This window comes from Gossypium arboreum, chromosome 13, assembly GCF_025698485.1.
Source record: "Gossypium arboreum isolate Shixiya-1 chromosome 13, ASM2569848v2, whole genome shotgun sequence".
Lineage (NCBI taxonomy): Eukaryota > Viridiplantae > Streptophyta > Magnoliopsida > Malvales > Malvaceae > Gossypium > Gossypium arboreum.
The window spans coordinates 44,650,380-44,670,772 of NC_069082.1; the positions used below are offsets into that span (position 1 = coordinate 44,650,380).

General features: G+C 36.7%; 1 protein-coding gene across 1 annotated transcript; it reads left to right on the forward strand.

Annotated features, from left to right (window-relative positions):
- The first annotated feature begins 1,920 nt into the window (after nucleotides 1–1,920).
- Nucleotides 1,921–9,166, forward strand: LOC108461399 (chromatin assembly factor 1 subunit FAS1-like). Its single transcript, XM_017761240.2, has 12 exons — nucleotides 1,921–2,574; nucleotides 2,652–2,751; nucleotides 3,402–3,549; nucleotides 3,628–3,751; nucleotides 3,930–4,291; nucleotides 4,380–4,694; nucleotides 6,905–6,986; nucleotides 7,051–7,188; nucleotides 7,293–7,706; nucleotides 7,912–8,049; nucleotides 8,630–8,675; nucleotides 8,752–9,166. Exons 1-12 carry the CDS (start codon nucleotides 2,089–2,091, stop codon nucleotides 8,922–8,924), a joined length of 2,526 nt encoding a protein of 841 aa, XP_017616729.1. The 5' UTR covers nucleotides 1,921–2,088; the 3' UTR covers nucleotides 8,925–9,166.
- The last annotated feature ends 11,227 nt before the right edge of the window (nucleotides 9,167–20,393 follow it).

Sequence of the window (20,393 nt, forward strand, 5' to 3'; positions counted from 1 at the left end):
CGTGAAGTTGGAACTGGTCGAAGACACATCACACTATCCCTCGAGCTTTTCGGTATATAAAACAAGAAAATTTTTGGTATTGCTATAATGGCATGTATAAACTAAGTACGCATAATGATAAAAAGTTTTAGTTATAACTAGCCATTGGAATGGCTAGTATTAATTATATTTTGATGTAGTTATATAAGGCCTTATCATGCTTGATGAGTGTATTGAAATGGTTGAATGATGGAAGATACATAAATATATTAATGGTTGCATGAATGGGTAAAGTATACTCATATGTTTATATGGTCAATTAGGTAAGATCAAATATTTGGTTAAATGGGATGTTTTGACATGTATTGAACTTGAAATTGGCTTGAATTTAATGTTCTATTATGACTTGTAATGGTATAAAACTTGGTTAGATATGTTGATTTTAGGTTGGGTGAGAAATAAGGCTTGAAAATAACCTTATTTTGTCCAAATAGGCAGAGACACGAGCGTGTGTCTCAACCGTGTGTGACACACGGCCGCGCGCACGGGCGTGTGGTTTGGCTATGTATCCCCTGCATTTTAAAAATTGAGAAACAGAATGCTCATAATTGGTCACACGGGCAGAAACACGGGCATGTGTCTTAGCTGTGTGAAAGCATGGACCAACACACGGGCGTGTGTTTTGGCCGTGTGAATCCTGCACCTAATTTTCGAAAATTAAATTGTTTACACAGCCTAGCATACGGGTGTGTGGCTGGCCGTGTGACCTAAGTCAGAGAGTTACACGGGTATGAACACGGGCTGGGACATGGTCGTGTGCCTTACATGAATGTTTACACTTGCTAGGACACGGGTGTGTCATTTGGCCGTGTGAGCCACACGGCCTACCCACACGGGCGTGTGACCCCTATATTTAAGAAAAAAATTGAAATTTTGCAAAAAATTCTTTGAGTTTCCGATATAGTCTCGATTTGTTTATAATGCATCTATTGGACTTCGAGGGTCTATTTAAAGGATGATATGATTGGTTTCGAATATGAATAATAAATGATATGAATTAATAATATTTGATATGTAAACTTTGGTAATACTCTGTAACCCTATTCCAGCGACGAATATGGGTTAGGGGTGTTACAAATGTTAAAACTTAAAGGTTGAAATTTGAAGACAAATCAAATGCTGTTTTGCAAGGAGATTGAATATGTGGAAATTTTCTAATGTGGAGATTTGTTGAAATAACACAATCCAAGATCTAAAAAATATAATGTTGTGGAGTGTTTGTACTATTATAAACAGAGCTTGTTTCTCTACTTTTAAATCATTTCAAAATTTGTCATTTTCTTCATAAGACAATTTGATTCTTCCTATTTGTAATTTTTGACTTATATTTTTTGTAATGAAATATATTTGGCAAGATCTCGAGGACGTAATGTAATTTCTTGAACCTCGTTAAATTTTTTGTGTTATTTATTATTTTATTTATCTTTCAATATTTTATAGGATACAATTGTAGTGATATATTGTAGTATTAAATTATATTATAGAAAAATTTTATCTAAAAATTAAATTTTAAGTGGAATCATTTGTGTCCCTCTAATATTTCTTAAGAATTAAACCTAAAAATTTTTAGTACAATAATTTTCATCATTTATCCTATTCGTAGAACAATGTATCTCTTCAACATTCTAACTTGAGGATCCCAAAAGTCCAAAAATGGTCCTAAGGTTGATATAGATTAAACCTATAATTTTAAATAAAATATTTTAAAATCTACATCATTATGCCGTTAATACATTAATAAGATAGTGACTAAAAACGAATTTAGATAATTTAATGATTAAAGTGAGAATTTTTATAATTTACTGATGAATCAAAATCAAAATAATCATTATTAAAGCAGTTAACCTTTACATAAATGTTATGTTGTGACCGCTCACTCCAAATGTTAACCCGCCAAATTTCATTAAATGTGTTTCTTTTTTTACCACACTTCGGGCGGGAAAAAAGAGGTAGAAAAGAATTATTTAAAGATTACTATCTTTATTACTAGCTACCATCCAGCTTCATTTTCTTTTTTCCAGGTTAGGATTTGGGTCTGTATTGGTTATAATGGCGGTTTCAGTGCCGGTAATCGACGTGGATGATGATCCGAAAGCCCTCAAAATGGACGGTCAAGATCAACACAAGAAGGGTACGAAGCGAAGGAGAACGTCATGGTTTTCAGAGAACTTGAGCGGTGAACAAAGAGAGGCCCAGATCAAGGGATTGAAGAAAGAAATGGAGGGGCTTTTTGGGTATTACAAAGAAATGATGGAGCAGAAATCGGGTCTCAGGATGGGGTACGACATGGGGTTGTTTGAGTCCGGTTGTTCACTAAATTCAGTGGTTGCGATTCTGATGGAGGAGAGCGATTTGCCGCTATCGAAATTGTTGGAGGCAATTCATGAGAAGGTTAAGGACAGAATGGGAAATGTGAGTTTGGCCGCGGTGAAAAGCGCTGTGCTGCTTGTAGGGCAGAGAGTGAAATATGGATTGGATAATGATGAAGCTGATATTTTGGAGGATGATTCCTACTCTTCTCTTTGGTGTTGGGAGGTACATTTTCTTTTCTTTTTATTTTTTTGGATTTTTTTTTTTTAGTATTTACAGTTACATACATACTTCCCTGTCAGACAAGAGATGCAAAGTTGATACCAAAAGCTGTACGAACCACGTTAAGAATTCGGCGTACCTGTAGAAAGAAGATAAATGAGAGAATTACTGCTGTTTCTGGTAGGAAGAAATCTCACTGATTTCTTTGCTATTATATTCTCTTGATTCTTGTTTCGTTACTGAAGTGAATACTGTGGTCGCAGTGGAATAGATATGTCTGCCTTAATGTCTTTCTTAACCATTTGTTTGGTTCTTTTAGGCAATTCTTCTAGGCAACAAGTTTTGCTGAATCCAGTCAATTGAGGGGCCCTTTTCGTTCAACTGGTTTTTAGAACTTTGGCCTTAGATTAATCCTTAATCAAACGTTAACTTTTGTCGATTTCATCTCTATCAAAACTCGTAACATTGGTCATACTTTATAATCTCTTCTCTATACATATGTTTTTTCTTTGGTTCTGCTCTCTACTCAAGCTTTTGCGCACTTCCAGTGTTCTAACAGCTTACCCTGTGTTAATTGGGAAAAACTACTCTTACGTATCTTATGTTTATTGCCTTATTATATTCCCTGTTGGCATCTTTCCTGCAAACATGTGCTTTGTTTTTAACTGAGGAATGAGTTGTTTAATTGATTTTCATATTGAAAAAAATAATCAAATTGATGTTTAATTCTTTCACATATGTTCTTGCATGGAATGTGACGAGCAAATTTTCAACTGTAATACCTTAATTTCATGCTTCAAGTGGTTAATGATATTTATGGTTCATTGCAGCAATGATAACTCTGTTACAGAAGTTGGAGAATGATCATAACAACGAGCATGATTTCGTGAAAGTATCAGAAAAGCTTGTCAAGGTATTAAGTGAGGCAGACATTCGCTTGTTAATGTGTAACATGTTGCAGAAGACTGGTGCAAAGATGTATGTATTTATGTGGTTCTATAGATTTTGTGCTTGAATTAGTTTCTTAAGAGTAAAAGCTTTTGTCTGTTGCCAAAGGGCTGAGAAAGAAGCAAAGCGAGAAGAAAAATTGTTAATAATGCAACTGGAGAGAAATAAAAGGGAAATTGAGAAGAAGAAGAAGAAAGTGGACCGCGAGCTCCAGAAGGAAAGGTTGCAAAATGTATGTGCAACTTTTTAAAGTTTGTCCATGTGTGAATTATCAAATTTTAGTTTTGTGGCTGTGCTATTGGAATGTGTAAATCTGAATTACTCCCAGGACAGTGATTGTGTTGGGTATGTCTTTTGCAGTTACAATCCTTTTTTGTTTCTCTGATTTTCATGAACATAGTTTATTTCAGGAAAAGGTGAGAAAGCGATTGCAGGATGAAGCAGAAAGGGATGAAAAGCGTCGTGAAAGAGAGGAGGCTGAGATGAGGAAGCAGCTGCGGAAACAGCAAGAGGAAGCTGATAGAGATCAACGACGGCGTGAGAAGGAAGATGCTGAACTGAAAAAGAAACTTGCAATACAAAAGCAAGCTTCAGTTATGGAACGCTTCCTCAAAAAATGTAAAACATCACCATGTCAGATTGAGGAAATAACTAAGCCAACCATATATTCTCCATCTACCGAAAAGTGTGAAAATGTGCCTGAACCAATCATGCTCTCCATGGACAGGGCTCTTTCATCTAAGGAAGAAACTGATACTAATGATCTTCGCAAGTGGGTTTCTTTGTTTTCTTTGATTTGTATGCTTTTACAGGCTTTGGTTTTATATTTCAAGTTCACATTCTATTATTTTACTTCTCAGGTTACACTTATCTTCTTGGCGTCGCTTAGGTCATTCTCTTCATTCAAATTATAAACAGTGTTGGGGCATGCGTATGAATCCTAGGACTGAATTGTTTAAGGAACTTAAGTTAACTGCTAATAAAGGGTTATCCCGCGAAGGCTTGACCCTTGAAAGGCATGTAGATGGATGGGGAGAACAGAATTCTGATGATAGATCCTGCCATAATGATGATGTTTCAGTTTCTGATGTTAAAAATTGTTGTGCAAGGAAGCAGTTGTTGCAGTTTGATAAGAGCTACAGACCTGCATTTTATGGTATTTGGCCTAAGAAAAGGTAGACTCCTATTTCTTGCTTTTGCATCCTTCTAAATAAGCATTCAGCCTAGAAGATTAGTATCTTGTGAAAGGTTCATTCTTCTTGTATAAAAGAACGTCAGACCTGTTAATTTTGACCCCAACTGGAAAAAGAATGACCAAATCAACTCAAACCCAAATCTAGCCCAATCCAATTTGATCATAAAAAACCAACAATTTTAATCCGCATTGACTCAAACCAAATTGAACTGAGCTTGAAATTGTCCCAAACCCTAAACACCCAATAGGTAGATCTAAAGAAAATGCACTGTTGTATCAGAATATGTGGAGTTGGCTAAGCATTTTATTTGAACAAATATAAAACCATAATGGACGGTTTTATGTCTATTACCTGCGTTTCCTTCCAGGTTAAGACCAATCTTTCAGATAGGTGGGGTTAAAGTAATGAATTCAGAAATTAATCAACTGTATAGAAGAGTTATCTATTGAAATAACACTCTATGCCAAGGGAGTTAATAAAGTGTCAGGAAAAATTGGTACAAGAAGCAGTGGATACACGTTTGAATTCTACTTCTCAACTACATTCTTTTTTCTTTTCTTTTTTTTTTCCCCCTTGAAAGTTTGATAATAGCTTGTTATAACTGATTAAAAATATGCCTTGGATAAATTAATTTATCAATTTTAATCTTTGTTTGCTTAAGGTAGCTTGTCTGACTGTACAAGCTGTATGTGTAGAGTAAGTGCTCATTCATACTCCTTAAACTAGCTTGGCTAGAGTTCATTTATGAAGCTCTGTGAACTAGTAATACTATTTTTAGGCTTGATCTCAAAGATCTGAGTTTGCACATTTGTAAGTTTGACTCATTAATCTTCTCACAAAAATCCAATAAGCTTTTCTTTGTGAAAATACTCAGATAATAATGTGTTTTATACTTGTAGATTTAAATACTTGAAGCTTTAATATTATTCATATTTGGCCTAAGGTCATTGAATAAAATGCAGTATAGATTGCACATAATCTATTATTTTGGAAAATGCTACTTCAAACTATATACTTTTTCCTTAAAAATGAAGACTTAATATAGTTAGGGACATTGTAAATGTGGATATATGTTTTTATATTTTTTTTGTGATTCCCTCTCCTGCTTTGCCAATCAAATTGAAAGGCATCTTGCATGTGTAAGGCCACATTGAAACTGTCCAGGGCCAGTTAGAATTTTTGATATTTGGCCTCCAAAATGTATGGCTTCTAAACCTTTATATATATATATATCAAGGACATTGAGTTTCAAGCTTTACGTCATGGTATGAGTTGCTTTTTGTTGTTTTAGCTGAGATCTTGGAATGTGCTCTTGGTTGGGTTGGGGCTTTGTTAACCAAGCTTTAATATTTTTCAAGCTTGTGTAAATTTAAACAGCCAAAGTTTGAATGAGGGAAAAAATCTTGCATGGATCTTGGAATTAGCTCTGGTTGGCTTGGAGCTCTGTTAACTAAGCTGAGAGGAGTTAGGAGTTTCAAGAACTTGATGGTTTTCAAGCTAGTGTAAATTTAAAGGACTGAAGTTTGAGGAAAAGTATCCTACGTGGATTCTCTATGAGAACTCCTTTTCTTCAATGTTCTGTAATATTGTGTACCAAGGAGAATACCTTTCCACCAGAGCAATTAATTTTTTCTTTACCTCTTGCATCTTTTCAGAATTCATAGTAGCAGACAAACAACAAATTTGGATCACCTAATGCTTTCTGTGCTTTTGTTAAATTAAGTCCCAGCGGTAGAGTTTTTTCAAGAAAAAATCAAATAGAAACCCAAGTGGAAAGTTGTTTAAAAGTTATCAATCTCTTTGTTGACCATATGTTCTGTTTCCAGGTGATTGCATTTGCAACATTCTAGTGTATTTGACTCCATATCCTGTTCTAAGCTTCATTTGCTGAGTCTTAATAGTTCTAGGAGTCAAATGAAAAATAGTTAAGTATTCAAGTGTGCTTCATAGCTCCCATTACTTTTATGATTGTACTGTCAAAATATGAAAATTAGTTTTTTTTTTTAATCTCTTTGCGTTTCAGTGGTATCTTAAATGAAATGGTATTAAAAGGCTATAGTGCTGATAATGATTGGGACAAAAATATTTGATGTCCTTTAGTTAGTATTCTTTGTGAAGTTGTTACATTGATGTCGCGTTGCTTTCATTGTTGCAATTTGTTGATAAGTTGTGTTTTACTGTATTTTCAGTAATGTTGTGGGACCTCGTCACCCATGGAGGAAGGACCCAGATTTAGACTATGATGTGGATAGTGATGAAGAATGGGAGGAGGTACTGTAAGTTATTCAGACTGAAAATTAGATGTAAACCTGGAAATAACCTTTTCACCTGACAGGAGGAGCCTGGTGAAAACCTCTCAGATTGTGATAAAGATGAAGAGGAGGAAAGTTATGAAGGTTGCTCCAAAGTCAATGATGAAGATGAAACTGAAGATGGCTTTTTTGTACCACATGGATATCTCTCGGAAGATGAGGTAAAAACTTGGAAGATGCTCCACCTTGTTAGCTTCTGAACTAAAAAAGAATCACCTACCAGAAAACCACAGGCTTAAAGTGCTTATTTGAGGCTTATATGCAGGGTGTACAAGTTGACAGGATGGAATCTGATGTTCCAGTTCAGGATATCCAAAGTTCCCATATCAGCAAGCAAGATGGGCGGAATGAGGAGTTTAGTGCATTGCTTCGGCAACAGAAGTGTCTAAACAATATAACTGAGCAAGCACTAAGGAAAAATCAAGTGCTGATTATATTAAATTTGTTCCATGAAAAGGCGTCATTGCTAATGGCTGAAGATCTTAATGGTACTCCTAAATTGGAGCAGACATGTTTACAAGCCCTGAGCATGCGGGCATATCCTGGTGGCCATTCTATAGAGATATCAATTGATAGCAAGGTACATGACAATCAAGAAGCTTGTTTGTCAAGTGCGAAAGCTGGAGTAACACCGGTCCTATCTGTGGTACCAATTCCGGACTCAGATTTGCCTCTTATCGTAAGTTGCACTTCTAACCACAGTTTAATGTAAAACATCCTTTGGTTATAATGTTCAGGAATATATTCTCCCTGCTATTCTTGAATCTCATCATGATAGTAGCAACAAGGTGATATTATGACATGTTAGGCGCTTGAAAATTAATTTCTGTTAAAAATACTAAACTGCTGTGGTTTGCTGCTAATTTTGATATTGCTGGTTTTAGGTATCTACAATCCAGTCATGCTCCCATGGTATCAAAAGCTTGGTAGAGTCTTTGCAAGAGAAGTTTCCTTCAATTCCAAAGTCTCAGTTAAAGGACACAGTGCGTGAAATTTCAGAATTCTCTGATAATCGTTGGCAGGTTAGTTACTCATTCCTGATTTTAGATCTCGCTCTTTGCTAGTGGCATTTATTTCTATATTTATTTTGGGGTGCTTACATAGATGACATTAGGATTGCACCCCTTTTTGAGAATACTATTGTACCATGCTTGGTTTAAGTAGTTGAATTAACCTCTAACGAAGTAGAATGGATAAGTTAGACTAGGGAAATGTGAAATTAATGATTTAATGCTTGAAAATCATTTTCATGAATTAGTTAGCTGAATGTTCGGTGTTCCTTTTTTGGTCTTACCTTTCGGTAAATTTACCTTCTCTTGCCTTATCAACAGTTGCAAGGGTTCTGATTAATTTTGACTATCCCCAGTCCTTGGTAAGAGGGTTAAATTTAGGCCATGAATTTCCAACAAGCTGATGATTACGTAATATTCCAAGCATGCCTTTATATCAAGCTGCAACTGTCATGCCTTCAGATACCACACCGCACCTAGTTTACCTCACCAACCAATTCCATGCCTGTCTGTCTTAAAATAGCAAATGTAAGTTATGCTTTGAGTCTGACACAAACTATTTGTTTTACTGATATGAATGATCTCTCTGCAGGTCAAGAAAGAAATCTTAGTGAAGCTTGGCATGTCAGTTTCACCCGGTATTTATGTGTCTCAACTCAACTGGTTTAATTTTAATTTTCATTGACTGAACCATTTCTTTTATAAACCTGACAGAGAAGGGGGGTGGACAAACCAAAAGTATTGCTGCTTTTTTCTCGAAAAGGTGCTTGCCTCCTGCTGCAAAGAGTGTTTGCAGCCCTACTACCACTGAATCCTCTCCTCAGCAATTACTGAAACCAGGTTCTGCTGCCCATGAGCAACAGGGTTGTACATTCAACCATACATAACATCGCCTTCTTTTACCCTTTTTTGGCTCCTAAGCGTGGGTACAAATTGCAAGTTATGTTGTAAAATCTTGTTAAGATGATGAAATGAAGGGGTGGGTATTGGGACTTGTGTACGAAGGTTTTTGATCGTGAGCGATACTGATACAGGAGAGCCATCCTTAAGATCTCATCTGATATCATGTTCTTAGTACGCTACTCAGTAGTACCCTTTTTAATTCTAGAAAAGTCGTTTCGGTTAAAAATTTGGGTAGCTGGTTATAATTTTAGTTTTGAACTTCAAGATAAATATATAACTGAAATTTGTCCGGCAACTAATTAAATTATTATGATAAATTAAGTAAAATATCAAAATGTCAAGTTTTTATCATTGCCGATGGATGAATGGTGGTATTTAATTTTATTTAGTGTCGTTCTTTACGGCTTGGGATTGGGGCTGGCCGTTGGTGTTCTCAACAGTGTGCTGGTATGCTTGGAAGTGGCGAAATGTGGAGGTGTTTGTGGGCTTGTCGCAATATTGACGGCAGTTGGGATCGTGAGGGTAAGGGCAGGGGCAGGGGACGTGCTTCGGGACAGTAATGGCACTTGGTTGGTGGGTTTCTCAGCCTTTTGTGGGAATCGAAACAGTAGTCTTGCTGAGTTATGGGGCATTTATCATGGTATTCAGGTCGCTTGGACGGCAATTAGGAGAATCATTATTGAGTCGGATTTAGCTACGTCGGTTGTTATGATCCGTAAGGGGTGAGCCAATTTCACCCTTACTTTCGGTTTTGTTGAATCAATTCGGGCATTGTTAGGAAATAAATGGCTACGGGAACGGAATTTTGTCGCTGATTGGTTGGTAAAGAATGAGCTACTCGAAACTAGAGTTGTGCGTATTCGATGGACCACCACGAAGTGTCGTTGACTTGGTTGTTAGCTGATGTTGCGACTGTTCCTTCACCCGTATGATTCTTGAGTGACTGTTTAGGATGTTTCCCTCCTTTGTTGTACCAGAAAAATAATAAAGATGTGACATAAAAAATAATTAAAATATGAAAACATACAAAAGTAATTTGAGCATGACTCAGAAAATGTTAAAATTTACATGAGTTATTAGCATAAAAGTTCATGTGGATCTATGTTACTCTGGAGTATACAAATGTAAAATGTATATCACCCCAAAGATTCTCCGAATTGAATCACTATAATAACATTCGAAATATGTGATGAGTTTATATACAAAATGGTAGGGGTATAATGAATTATATACAAAATGCTAGGGTAAGATCATTTGAGCTCTAGTTTACTTGTTCAAAGTAAAACAACTCAAGATGAAGTTACAAGCTTATGTGCAAGTGTAATAATTTAAATTCCACTGATGTCAAAAAATGCGATTTCAGAATATTATTTCGGTAAATCGAATCTGTAAATATAAAATAAGAATATTTATGGAGTTAATATAAAATTTTATTGAAATTTAGTTAAGTAATTTAGTTGAAAAAATAGTTAATTAAGGCTCAGAGACTAAATTGTAAAAGTATATTCACTATTAAGTTTTAATTAAGAAAAGATTGGAGATTAGATAGTAATTATCCAAAAGATTAAAATGATTAATAAACCAATTTTAGTTAGTAGATAGTGTTGGAAAAAAATCTGATTCGAAAACGGTTTTCTTGTACAACGGAAAATAAAAATTTTGAAAATTGACTCGGTTTGTGATATTTATAGTAATAAACCCTAAACTAAATTCGCACCTGTGTTTTCAGGTAAACAAATCACTGTCATTCTCGACTTTTAACCGAATAATATTCTTCGTATTAGAGTATGCCTAAAAGACCAATCATAAGATGATTGTAATTACATACTCGTTTTACCTTGTTATTAATATAATGTATTGCCATTGTTATTTCAATTTCTATTCCTGTTTGTATAAATGAACTGATCAATAATAAAGTTCTAAGAATAATATGATTATTCTTAAAAGGTCCTTAGTCAAGTATTATTGTGGGTTTGAACAATAATAATGCATTAAGACTAATATGTAGCTGATTGGTGAGAAAGTATTGTCATTGACATAGGGATGTCAAAATCAATACTTGAGTATGTGTTAGAGAACAACATACTAGACTGGCCTACCATGAGTATGTTGACCACTTTGGATGCACTAACGTCCAGAGTGTGAGTATTGCAATAAAATATAGAATTACGAGGCAGTATCTACAAGTATATGAGTCTAGTTGTAATATAGTTTTACAACGGAGTGGGTGAGTACTTCGAGGATTGTACCCAAGGGAGGCGAGTACTAGATCAATCCTAACCTAAACATTAAAAGATCTAATTAATACTTTAGATTCAGTTATAGTACGAAGAATATAAAATAAATGATTTTTGAGGTTTTTATAATGATAAAAATAAAACAACATAAAAAGATAAAATTCAAAATATTAAAAAGGAAGAATAAATCAAATTTGATTATGGGTGATTAGCTTACTTCGGTAATTGTAACACCCTTTACCCGTACCCGAGACTGGGATCAAGTACGAGGCATTACTAGACATGTACTCGAACATTTTTGGGAAATACGGGTTATAAAATTTTATTCCAATTTGAACCCAATCAAACAACATCTTAGTGCCCCTATTATGGGCCTACGGGGCCCAAAACATACATTGAGAAAGGCCCGAGACTAAATCAAGGACCTGAGAAAGTTCTTCAAAGATTTTCTAAGTTAAGCCTCACACGCCCGTATGGAGGCAATACACACGCCCGTGTGCTTTGGGACACATGCCTGTGTCCCCTACCCATGTGGAATTATTTGAATTTATTTTCTATTTTGAACCTACAGGGGTTTTCACACGGCCTAGACACGCCCGTGTGGTCGCTCGTGTCCAAAAACTTGAGCATTCAGTTTATGACATTAGAATGCATTTAGGGGCACACGGCCAAGACACACGCTCGTGTGCTAGGCCGTGCCCTCCACATGGTTGAGACACACGTCCGTCTGTCCACCAGTGTGGACCTTGGTAGGCTATTTTCCAAGCCTTAGGTCACCCTCTAATAACCATATCCACTTATAGTTTTCAATAACACTTAGCATGGTCTAATTATACTCTTAAATGACCTTAATATACCTCATTCCATGTAAACCTAATTTGATCGGTTTTTATACATGCTAGGTTGTCCCCTTTATCTTAAGGATTTCCATGACTTATGACTCAATTAAGATTGGCTCATTATCTTAACTTATTGCCAAAATTGAGGCCTAACCACCCCATGTAATTTGGTCATGCTATATATTACTAATTGTAATACACCATATTTAATCATCACAAGAACATTGGAGCATAACATGCACAATTTGGTAGGTCATAACCTACACCAACATGAGCCAATTTCCATGGCCATATATAAGTGAATATGTATACTTTTATAAGCCTTCATATTGGCTAATTAAATGACACATGTAAAAAAATAACAAAAGGCCTATACATGCCATTGAACAAAATAAGAGTATCTATATACCAAACCTAGACAAGATGATAGTGTGTTGACTCTCCAACCGTCTCCCAATCTTCGCAAGTCCACGAGCTTTGTAAGACAGGGAAAAGAGAGGGGTAAGCATTTACATGCTTAGTAATCCCGAATAACTGAAAAGTAAACTTACCGATTAATTAGCATGCATCCATATTAGGCAATAAAACCAACAAGCATGAAATAGTTTCCCTATCACATGCACTCAATCAACAAGTTAGTCTCATAACAATACACCATGTAATTTATCTTAGATGAGCTCATCATTCAACATTTTCATTTTTATATCTCATGTTAATCTCGTTGAGTTTCTCGGAAGTCTTGATGGATTATTAATTTACCGTCAAGTCATAAGAGCAATAATCTCAAGTATGCACTCCTGCGAACCTCACATCATACGGCGGGATTACCAGTCCAAGCTAAATCCCCCACAATGTAAACTCATAGGGTGATGTCGGGATTACCAGTCCAGGCTAAATCCCTTACAGCTACAAACACCGTAGTGAGCTCGAATCTGAATTACCAGTCCAGCCTAAATTCAGACCCTAGTCGGATTACCCGTCCGGGTTAAATCCACAATGCACACATATTCTTCGGGAGGCTTGACCACTCAAGGAACACCCGTCCGGGCTAGATCCTTCCTATATTTGAGATCAACAGATTACCCGTTCGGGCTAAATCCTTTTCTGCAACACATGCAGGATCTTAAGTCATTTAAGCCATGGTTTATCCATCGAATTTCCCTTTTGACTTCAACAGGGACATTTATTACCATTTCATTATTATTAACATACTTCATGGATTTTCATGCCATCATTATAACCAATTATCATACATTCATAACACATGTAATTAGGCATATTAATAGTTTACTTAAAGTTATTCGAACTTACCTGGTATCCGTTTCTGTTTTGCGTCTTGGTTATTCCAAAACCTTTCGTTTTCCTCGATTCACCTCCGAATTTTTTTCCTCGGGGTCTATAACAATAAAAATGAATCACTAATACCTCATATTATTCTTTTTGAGTCTAAATTTCACCTCCAGACAAAATGACCGTTTTGCCCCTAACCTTTCACATTATTTACGGTTTAGTCCTTAGGCTCGTATGATGAAATGCATGAATTTTTACATTACAAAAGCCTAGCCAAATGTTCTTTCCTCTTATGACAGTCCACATTTCTCTATTATTTCACATTTCTACCACATATTTTACACCTTTTTCAAAAAGGTCCTTTTAGGGTTTTTTTTTTCATGAAAATCACCTAGAAAAAGATGTTTAACACACATCCAACTTTCATATTCCTCCATAAATCATCAAACAATAAACATGTCATACATGGGTCACTTTACATACATGAAACCTAACTCAAAATATGGGTAGAAATGGAGAGAGTAAGTTACCGGGATTTCAAAAATACGAAGAACATTAAAAACGGGGCTTGGGAGCACTTAACTATTGAGCTTGAAAAGTGAAGAAACCCTAATTAAGGTGGCTCTCAAATTTTGGCAGCAAGGTGGAGAAGATGAGCTAAGTTTTGGCCTATTTTCCCATTTTATTTCATTAATTAGCCAAACGACCAAAATGCCCTTAAGCCATTTCTTTCAAATTTTATCCATACATGCCCATTTTTGTCCAAAAACTTAGAAACTGGGAAAATTTCTCTTTAAGGACTTCTAATTAATAATCTAAATCAGTTTCATACAAATTTCTTCTAGAACCCAAGTTTTGCACTTTATTCAATATGGTCCTTAATTTCTAATTGGACACCTTACTCATAGAATTTCTTCATGAAACTTTAACACATGCACATAATCATATTCTAGACCTCATAATAATCATAAAATAAATATTTCAACGTTAGATTTGTGGTCCCGAAACCACTGTTTCGACTAGGCCCTATTTTGGGATATTACAGTAATCTCCATCAACTGTCACTTCAGGTTCCTCGTCAACTAGCCGCTACCCTAGTAGGATCTTTCGATATTCTACTAACATAACGAGTTAGTAAGAGCTACTTTCCTTCCAACCTCACAGTCTAGACTGGTTTGAGGTTAAGATTTTCACGGATGAACAATACAAATTTTGGATTAATTCCCACCTTGATGACTTCTCGGGGTTGTCAGGCCAAGGATTTGTTTCACGTTCTCTATTTCCTAAACAGTTGATCCGGTGAGTAACCCTACAAAACATTTAACAAATCATACCTCCACTCGCTAATCCCCCATAGAAGGATTAGTTCCTCATGACGTTCATAAACAATATATAATCGATGCAAATAGAAAGCATGCTAATTAAATCAAGAAAATAGAATAAATGAAAGAGCCTGATTGTATTGATATTAAGCGTAAATCCATAGAGTTAAATGATTCCACAGTTTAGATCTCTTGAAAGAAAGCGATGAACAAATAAACTAAACTCTAAAAACCTAAGAAAGAAAGAAAACAAAACTAAATCTATAGAAAGAAACTAGGCTAATGAAAAGGTGTCTATAACATTTGCCAAAGGAGCCTATTTATAGCCTTCAAGTGGTCGTTGTCCTTAACCCTAGGTTAGCTAATGTTCCCGAACTTTAAGTTTGATTGTACGAACCAAAACGCCCCTACTTCGTGTTTAATTTTAGTTTCAAAGTCGATGTCGCAACACACCAGGACCTATGTCATGACATAGCAACCAGTATGCTCTTCTGTAGCTAGCTTCAAGGGTATGTCACGACACCCTTAGTCTGTGTCACGACATCAAAGGCAGACTTAAATTTTCTTCATTCTGTTCCATATGTTGTGACATTAGTTCTCCCATGTTGCGACATAGCATCCAGTATCATCTTAAAATGCCTTCTAATGGTCTCCTGCATAGTCATAAAGTACATTAGCTCTTCCTTCGGCCTCATTCGACCCTTAGGGTCAATAAAAGACTCAATTTTCGCATTTTATTGAATATAAGTAAAAGTAAAGAATGTAACACCCCTTACTCGAGTTCAATGCTGGAACAGGATACGAGGTGTTACCGGACTTAAACATATACAACATACATTTCCTAGTTATGAAATTTCGTTCCAATTTAAAACTTTTCACAATACCTTAATGTCCCTACTATGGGCCTACAAGGCCCTGAACACACTTTGTAATGCCCCAAAACTTAGATATTTATTTATGTTTGTTGTGTTACACAAATGCATATCTGCTTCAGTGGTTAAGTGTTCTGAGTGTTCTGGGAAGTGTCTGAGAAGTCTTAGGTTCAAGCCTGGGCATTTGCAAAATTTTTGTTTTTAAGAAATAAATCTTTGCCTTTAGTTAGTAGGCTTTTAAATTAAGGTGAGTAAAACATGACAAAAAAAGGCCTGTTAGCCTAATGGTAAGGGGCATGTGGAGTGTGCCTTGCAGTCTGAGGTTCGAGGCTCGGTGATGCAGAAGGAGCATTTTATTTTGCTACAAGTGTTGTGGAAGTGTCCTAGGTTGACAGAAATTGAGGTGTTTGAATAGTGTTTAAATGGGTGGTTGAGGAGATAATGGTGGAGTGATTTTAGGAGGATTTTGTGGGATTTGAAAGTGGAGAAGTTGTAGCCAAATAGGTATTCTGACCACTTAGGGATTTCAGCTATTGGTAAGTTTTCTTTGCTCTTCTCTTTTTCGGCTTCTAATAAGTGGTTTCAGGTTCTTGTCACTCTTTTTCTAGTTAGCTAAATTCTGCTAAGGGTTTTTTACGAGTACTTTTCATTTTGTTCATTTTCGGTTTTGCTTCTCAAGTTCAGTGCCCTACTGACCATTTGTGCTTTTCTCCCCTACTTCTTAGCAATCACTTTTTCTTTTTCTTCTTACCTGGTTGTTAGCCGAACATATCCCTTCTCTCTCTCAACTCTTTCGGCTTTGCTAGTCGATTCTCTTCTCCTTTTTTTCCTTTGCTCTTATAGATCGATTGTTCTCCTTCTCAGTCTCTTTCAATCCCTTCCCTTTCACTAGTGTGGTGGCTGACTATTGATTGTTCTTATTGTGGAGTGAAGGAGTTCTCTAGTGCTACAGAAAAGATCAGAACCTTTCTCTCGTCTTTCAATCGAAGATAACCATTAAGGAGTTTATTATCAACCTTCATCAACGGGTTAAGCGGGCTAAAACCACACTCATTCAACCTTGGTGGTTGTGGGTTTCTACGCCATTTTGCATCAAGGTGTGTAATCACATTGCTATAATCATAACTCGGCAAAAGCCAAAATTGGTGATCGTCGACCCTACACAAGCATGCGCTCGCTCGTGTGGCAATTCGAATGCATAAACGTGGGCGTTTGATCGTAGAGGCCACCATGAGCGATTTTATGGGTTTAGGCCGATTTGGGCCACGTTGGGCCGAAATGGGTCGTGCGGGCCCTACGGGCTCGTGTACCCCACACGGACATGTGGAGATTATTGGGCTAGACTGTGAAACTCACACGGCCAAGGCCATTTTTGGGCTTAGTGGGCTCACATGGGCCGCATTATGGGCCCTAGGCCCACTTTCACTGTTTCTTTGATAAGGTTGCACGGGTCGTCTGAGACGAATGTAGACCTATTATTGGATCGATAAGTATACCTCGACCCTAAAATTTATAAATGTCTATTATGCCCTTATGAGATGTATGACTGTATTTAGCATGCCATTTTATACATGTTGCATACATGCATGATATTATGATATGTTGCATGGGGATGGGTTATTATGATTGGAGGAAGTGTACTGTACTGGCAGCTCTGCTGCAATTTCTATTTAGTGCTGCCACCAGTGCTATTTTTTGTGTGTAAGGATGGGTGGGTCGATTTTATCCCCACATGGTGTGTAAGGCTGGACAGAGTGGCGTGTAGAGGATGGTGGGGTAGGATTTCTGATTTCATATCTGTACTGTGACCACTATTGAATTGGGCTAAAACCCACACTAATTACGATCATCAGAATGGGCTAAGGCCCTAATCAAATTAAATCATATCAAACAGGCTTAGACCTGCATCAGTAAATGCCTATTGTATAACTGACTGTTGTTAAGGGATTACACACTGATTTTTTGTAAACTCACCCTACTGTTTAACTGCACAGGTAATCCCCAATCTTAGGTGGGTTGGTGCTACGAGGGACTCAAAGGTGGCCACAAACTGCATGGACTTTTTATTAAATTTTATTTTATAATTTAATTTGGGTATTTGGTTATGTAATAAGGCCTCTTTAATTTTTAAATTTTAATTTGGGATTTGTTTATTATGATTCATATCTGTTAGTATTAGGACACGGGTTTTCAAAAAGATAAATGCTTTTCAAAACCCCACAAGTTCGCAACTTATTTCAAAAAGCTTCCGCAACAAACAACGTTTTAAAAACGTAACTACGATTTAATTTGAGTAAACATTTTGCTAAACAACTTGGGTTTTAACACTGAACAAGACGCCCTAAATATTAGCTAAGGTTACTAAGAGGTTTAATACAAAATGGGGTTTTCAACGAAATTTTATTCTACGAAAAATACTTTCATGTGACACTGCCAGATTTGGCCATAACGTTTAGGCCGGGTTTAGGGTGTTACACACTTTGGAATTGATTCAGGACTAACTGTACACTCTAGAAAACTTTGTAAAATTTCAAGCAGATAGGGGCATATGCCCATGTGGAAGGGCAACACGCCTGTGTGTCTTCTTAACACTGCCTAAACACATCGAGACATGCCCGTGTCCCTAGCTCATTTGAATTTACTTTTCAATTTGAACCTATGGGGGTTTTCACACAGCTTGGCACACGCCCATGTCTATGGCCTGTGTCCCTCACACGGTCATGACACGCTCGTGTCTCAGCCCGTGTACAAAAATCTTGACATTCTGTTTCTGACATCAGCAGCCCTTTAGGGGCACACGGTCATGGTATACGCCTGTGTACTAGGCCGTGTCCTCCACACGGTTGGAACCACGGCCGTGTCTCTGCTCGTGTGATTACTACTGGGCATTTTGTTTTGCCAACTTTAGGTGCAGGGGACACACGGCCTTACCACACACCCACGGGGTAAGCCGTGTGTCACACACGGTTTAGACATATGCTCGTGTGGACAAGAACAAGGCTATTTACCAGGCCTTTTTGCCACTCATACTTGCATCAACCTATACAACATCAACCAAAACCAATCCAAGCATAACACATATAACCAAAACAGCCATAACCATGAGAATTTTTATCAAATGTATTCAATAATAATCTATATTAGCCAACATTAATGGCCTATACAAAATGAATATCACATCCATAAGAGCCAACACTTGTGACTAAACTAACATGACACTAAACAAAAGATCAAGTCCCTATACATGCCACACACAAAACATTTAAACTAGCTATACCAAAAGCTTCAGGTGATAGTGTGATCGATGCCTCCGATGTCCCTTGATTCCCGATATTAACTTGGCGGTACAGTAAGAAAATGGAAAAGAGAAGGAGTAAGCATAAAACTTAGTAAGTTGCATATAAATAAGTAACAACATCAACCATGCATATTATAAGTCAAGACAACATTCTTGGGTGAGCAAAGGTAAATATCACTACATGCTTAAATATCACAAGTAAAGCCAAAGATTTCAATATCGTCCTAAAATCATGTTCATAGCTAGAACTTACTTAAGTCATTCTTACCATCAAGGCAACATAACTAGACTCATATCTCATGAGTTTCAAATAAGAACCTGTACCACTCACAACACGAATATATTATTCCATATCATTATCATAAGCTTTGAAAATAACCCGTGAAACCATTTGGAATACTAAAGGATATCTGACAAGCTTTACACAAGAGGGTGAATTGCTGATGCCATGTCCCAGACATGGTCTTACACTAGCTAACATGTCGAGGCCAATGCCATGTCCCAGACATGGTTTTACACTAGCTCACATGTCGAGGCTGATGCCATGTCCCAGACATTGTCTTAAACTAGCTCTCGTCTCAATGCCGATGCCATGTCCCAGACATGGTCTTACATTGGCTCACATGACGACACCGACGCCATATCCCAGACATGGTCTTACACTAGCACACATAACAACGCCGATGCCATGTCCCAGGCATGGTCTTACACTAGCTCCTACAATATTGTCGATGCCATGTTCCAAACATGGTCTTACAAACTGGCTCTCATATTGTGGCCGACGCCATGTCCCAGACATGGTCTTACACTAGCGCACATATCACCAAAATGTTAGGGCATGGATATCCAATCTATCCCTAGGTTTAACCGGGAATTTACCACATTAATTTCATCATGCATTATTCATAAGCATATTCAACCATATTATGCAAAATCAATCATTCAACACATAATAGCGATAAAGCTGCCTTACTTACGTACAACTTACCTCGGTATACAAAAAGTGGGTGATTAGATTGAATCAGTCTACTAGCTTGGCTTTCCCTCGGTCTAGGTCTGGATTTCATATTTCTTGATCTAAAATGATAAAATTCACTAATTTAATCATCACATCAATCAAGACATTTCGTAATTCATCTTTTGGCAAAATTACCATTTTGCCCCTACACTTTCACAAAATTATGATTTTACCCTTAGGCTCGTAAATAGATTTTCATCAAATTTTCTCACTAACCAAGCCTAGCTAAACTCTTTTTGTACCTATAGCATATCAAAATTTCAAATATTTCACACAATTACCATCCATTTAACAAACTTCACAAAATGGTTCATTTTAGGTGTTTTCATGAAAACCCCTTTCACAAAAGTTGTTTATTTCACTCATTTTCTTCCATGAAAATTCAGCAAACAGCATTAACACACTCATGGAAAGTCCCTAGTCTCTCAACCATTTTGCAAAATAGTCTCCCCATTAGTTAGCTTAAGTTATAAGGGTTCCAAAAGTACAAAAATCATTAAGAAAGACCACCAAAATCACTTACTTGCAAGGGTGAAGAGTTTCTAAAATTTCAAGCTTCCAAAACCCTTATTTTTGC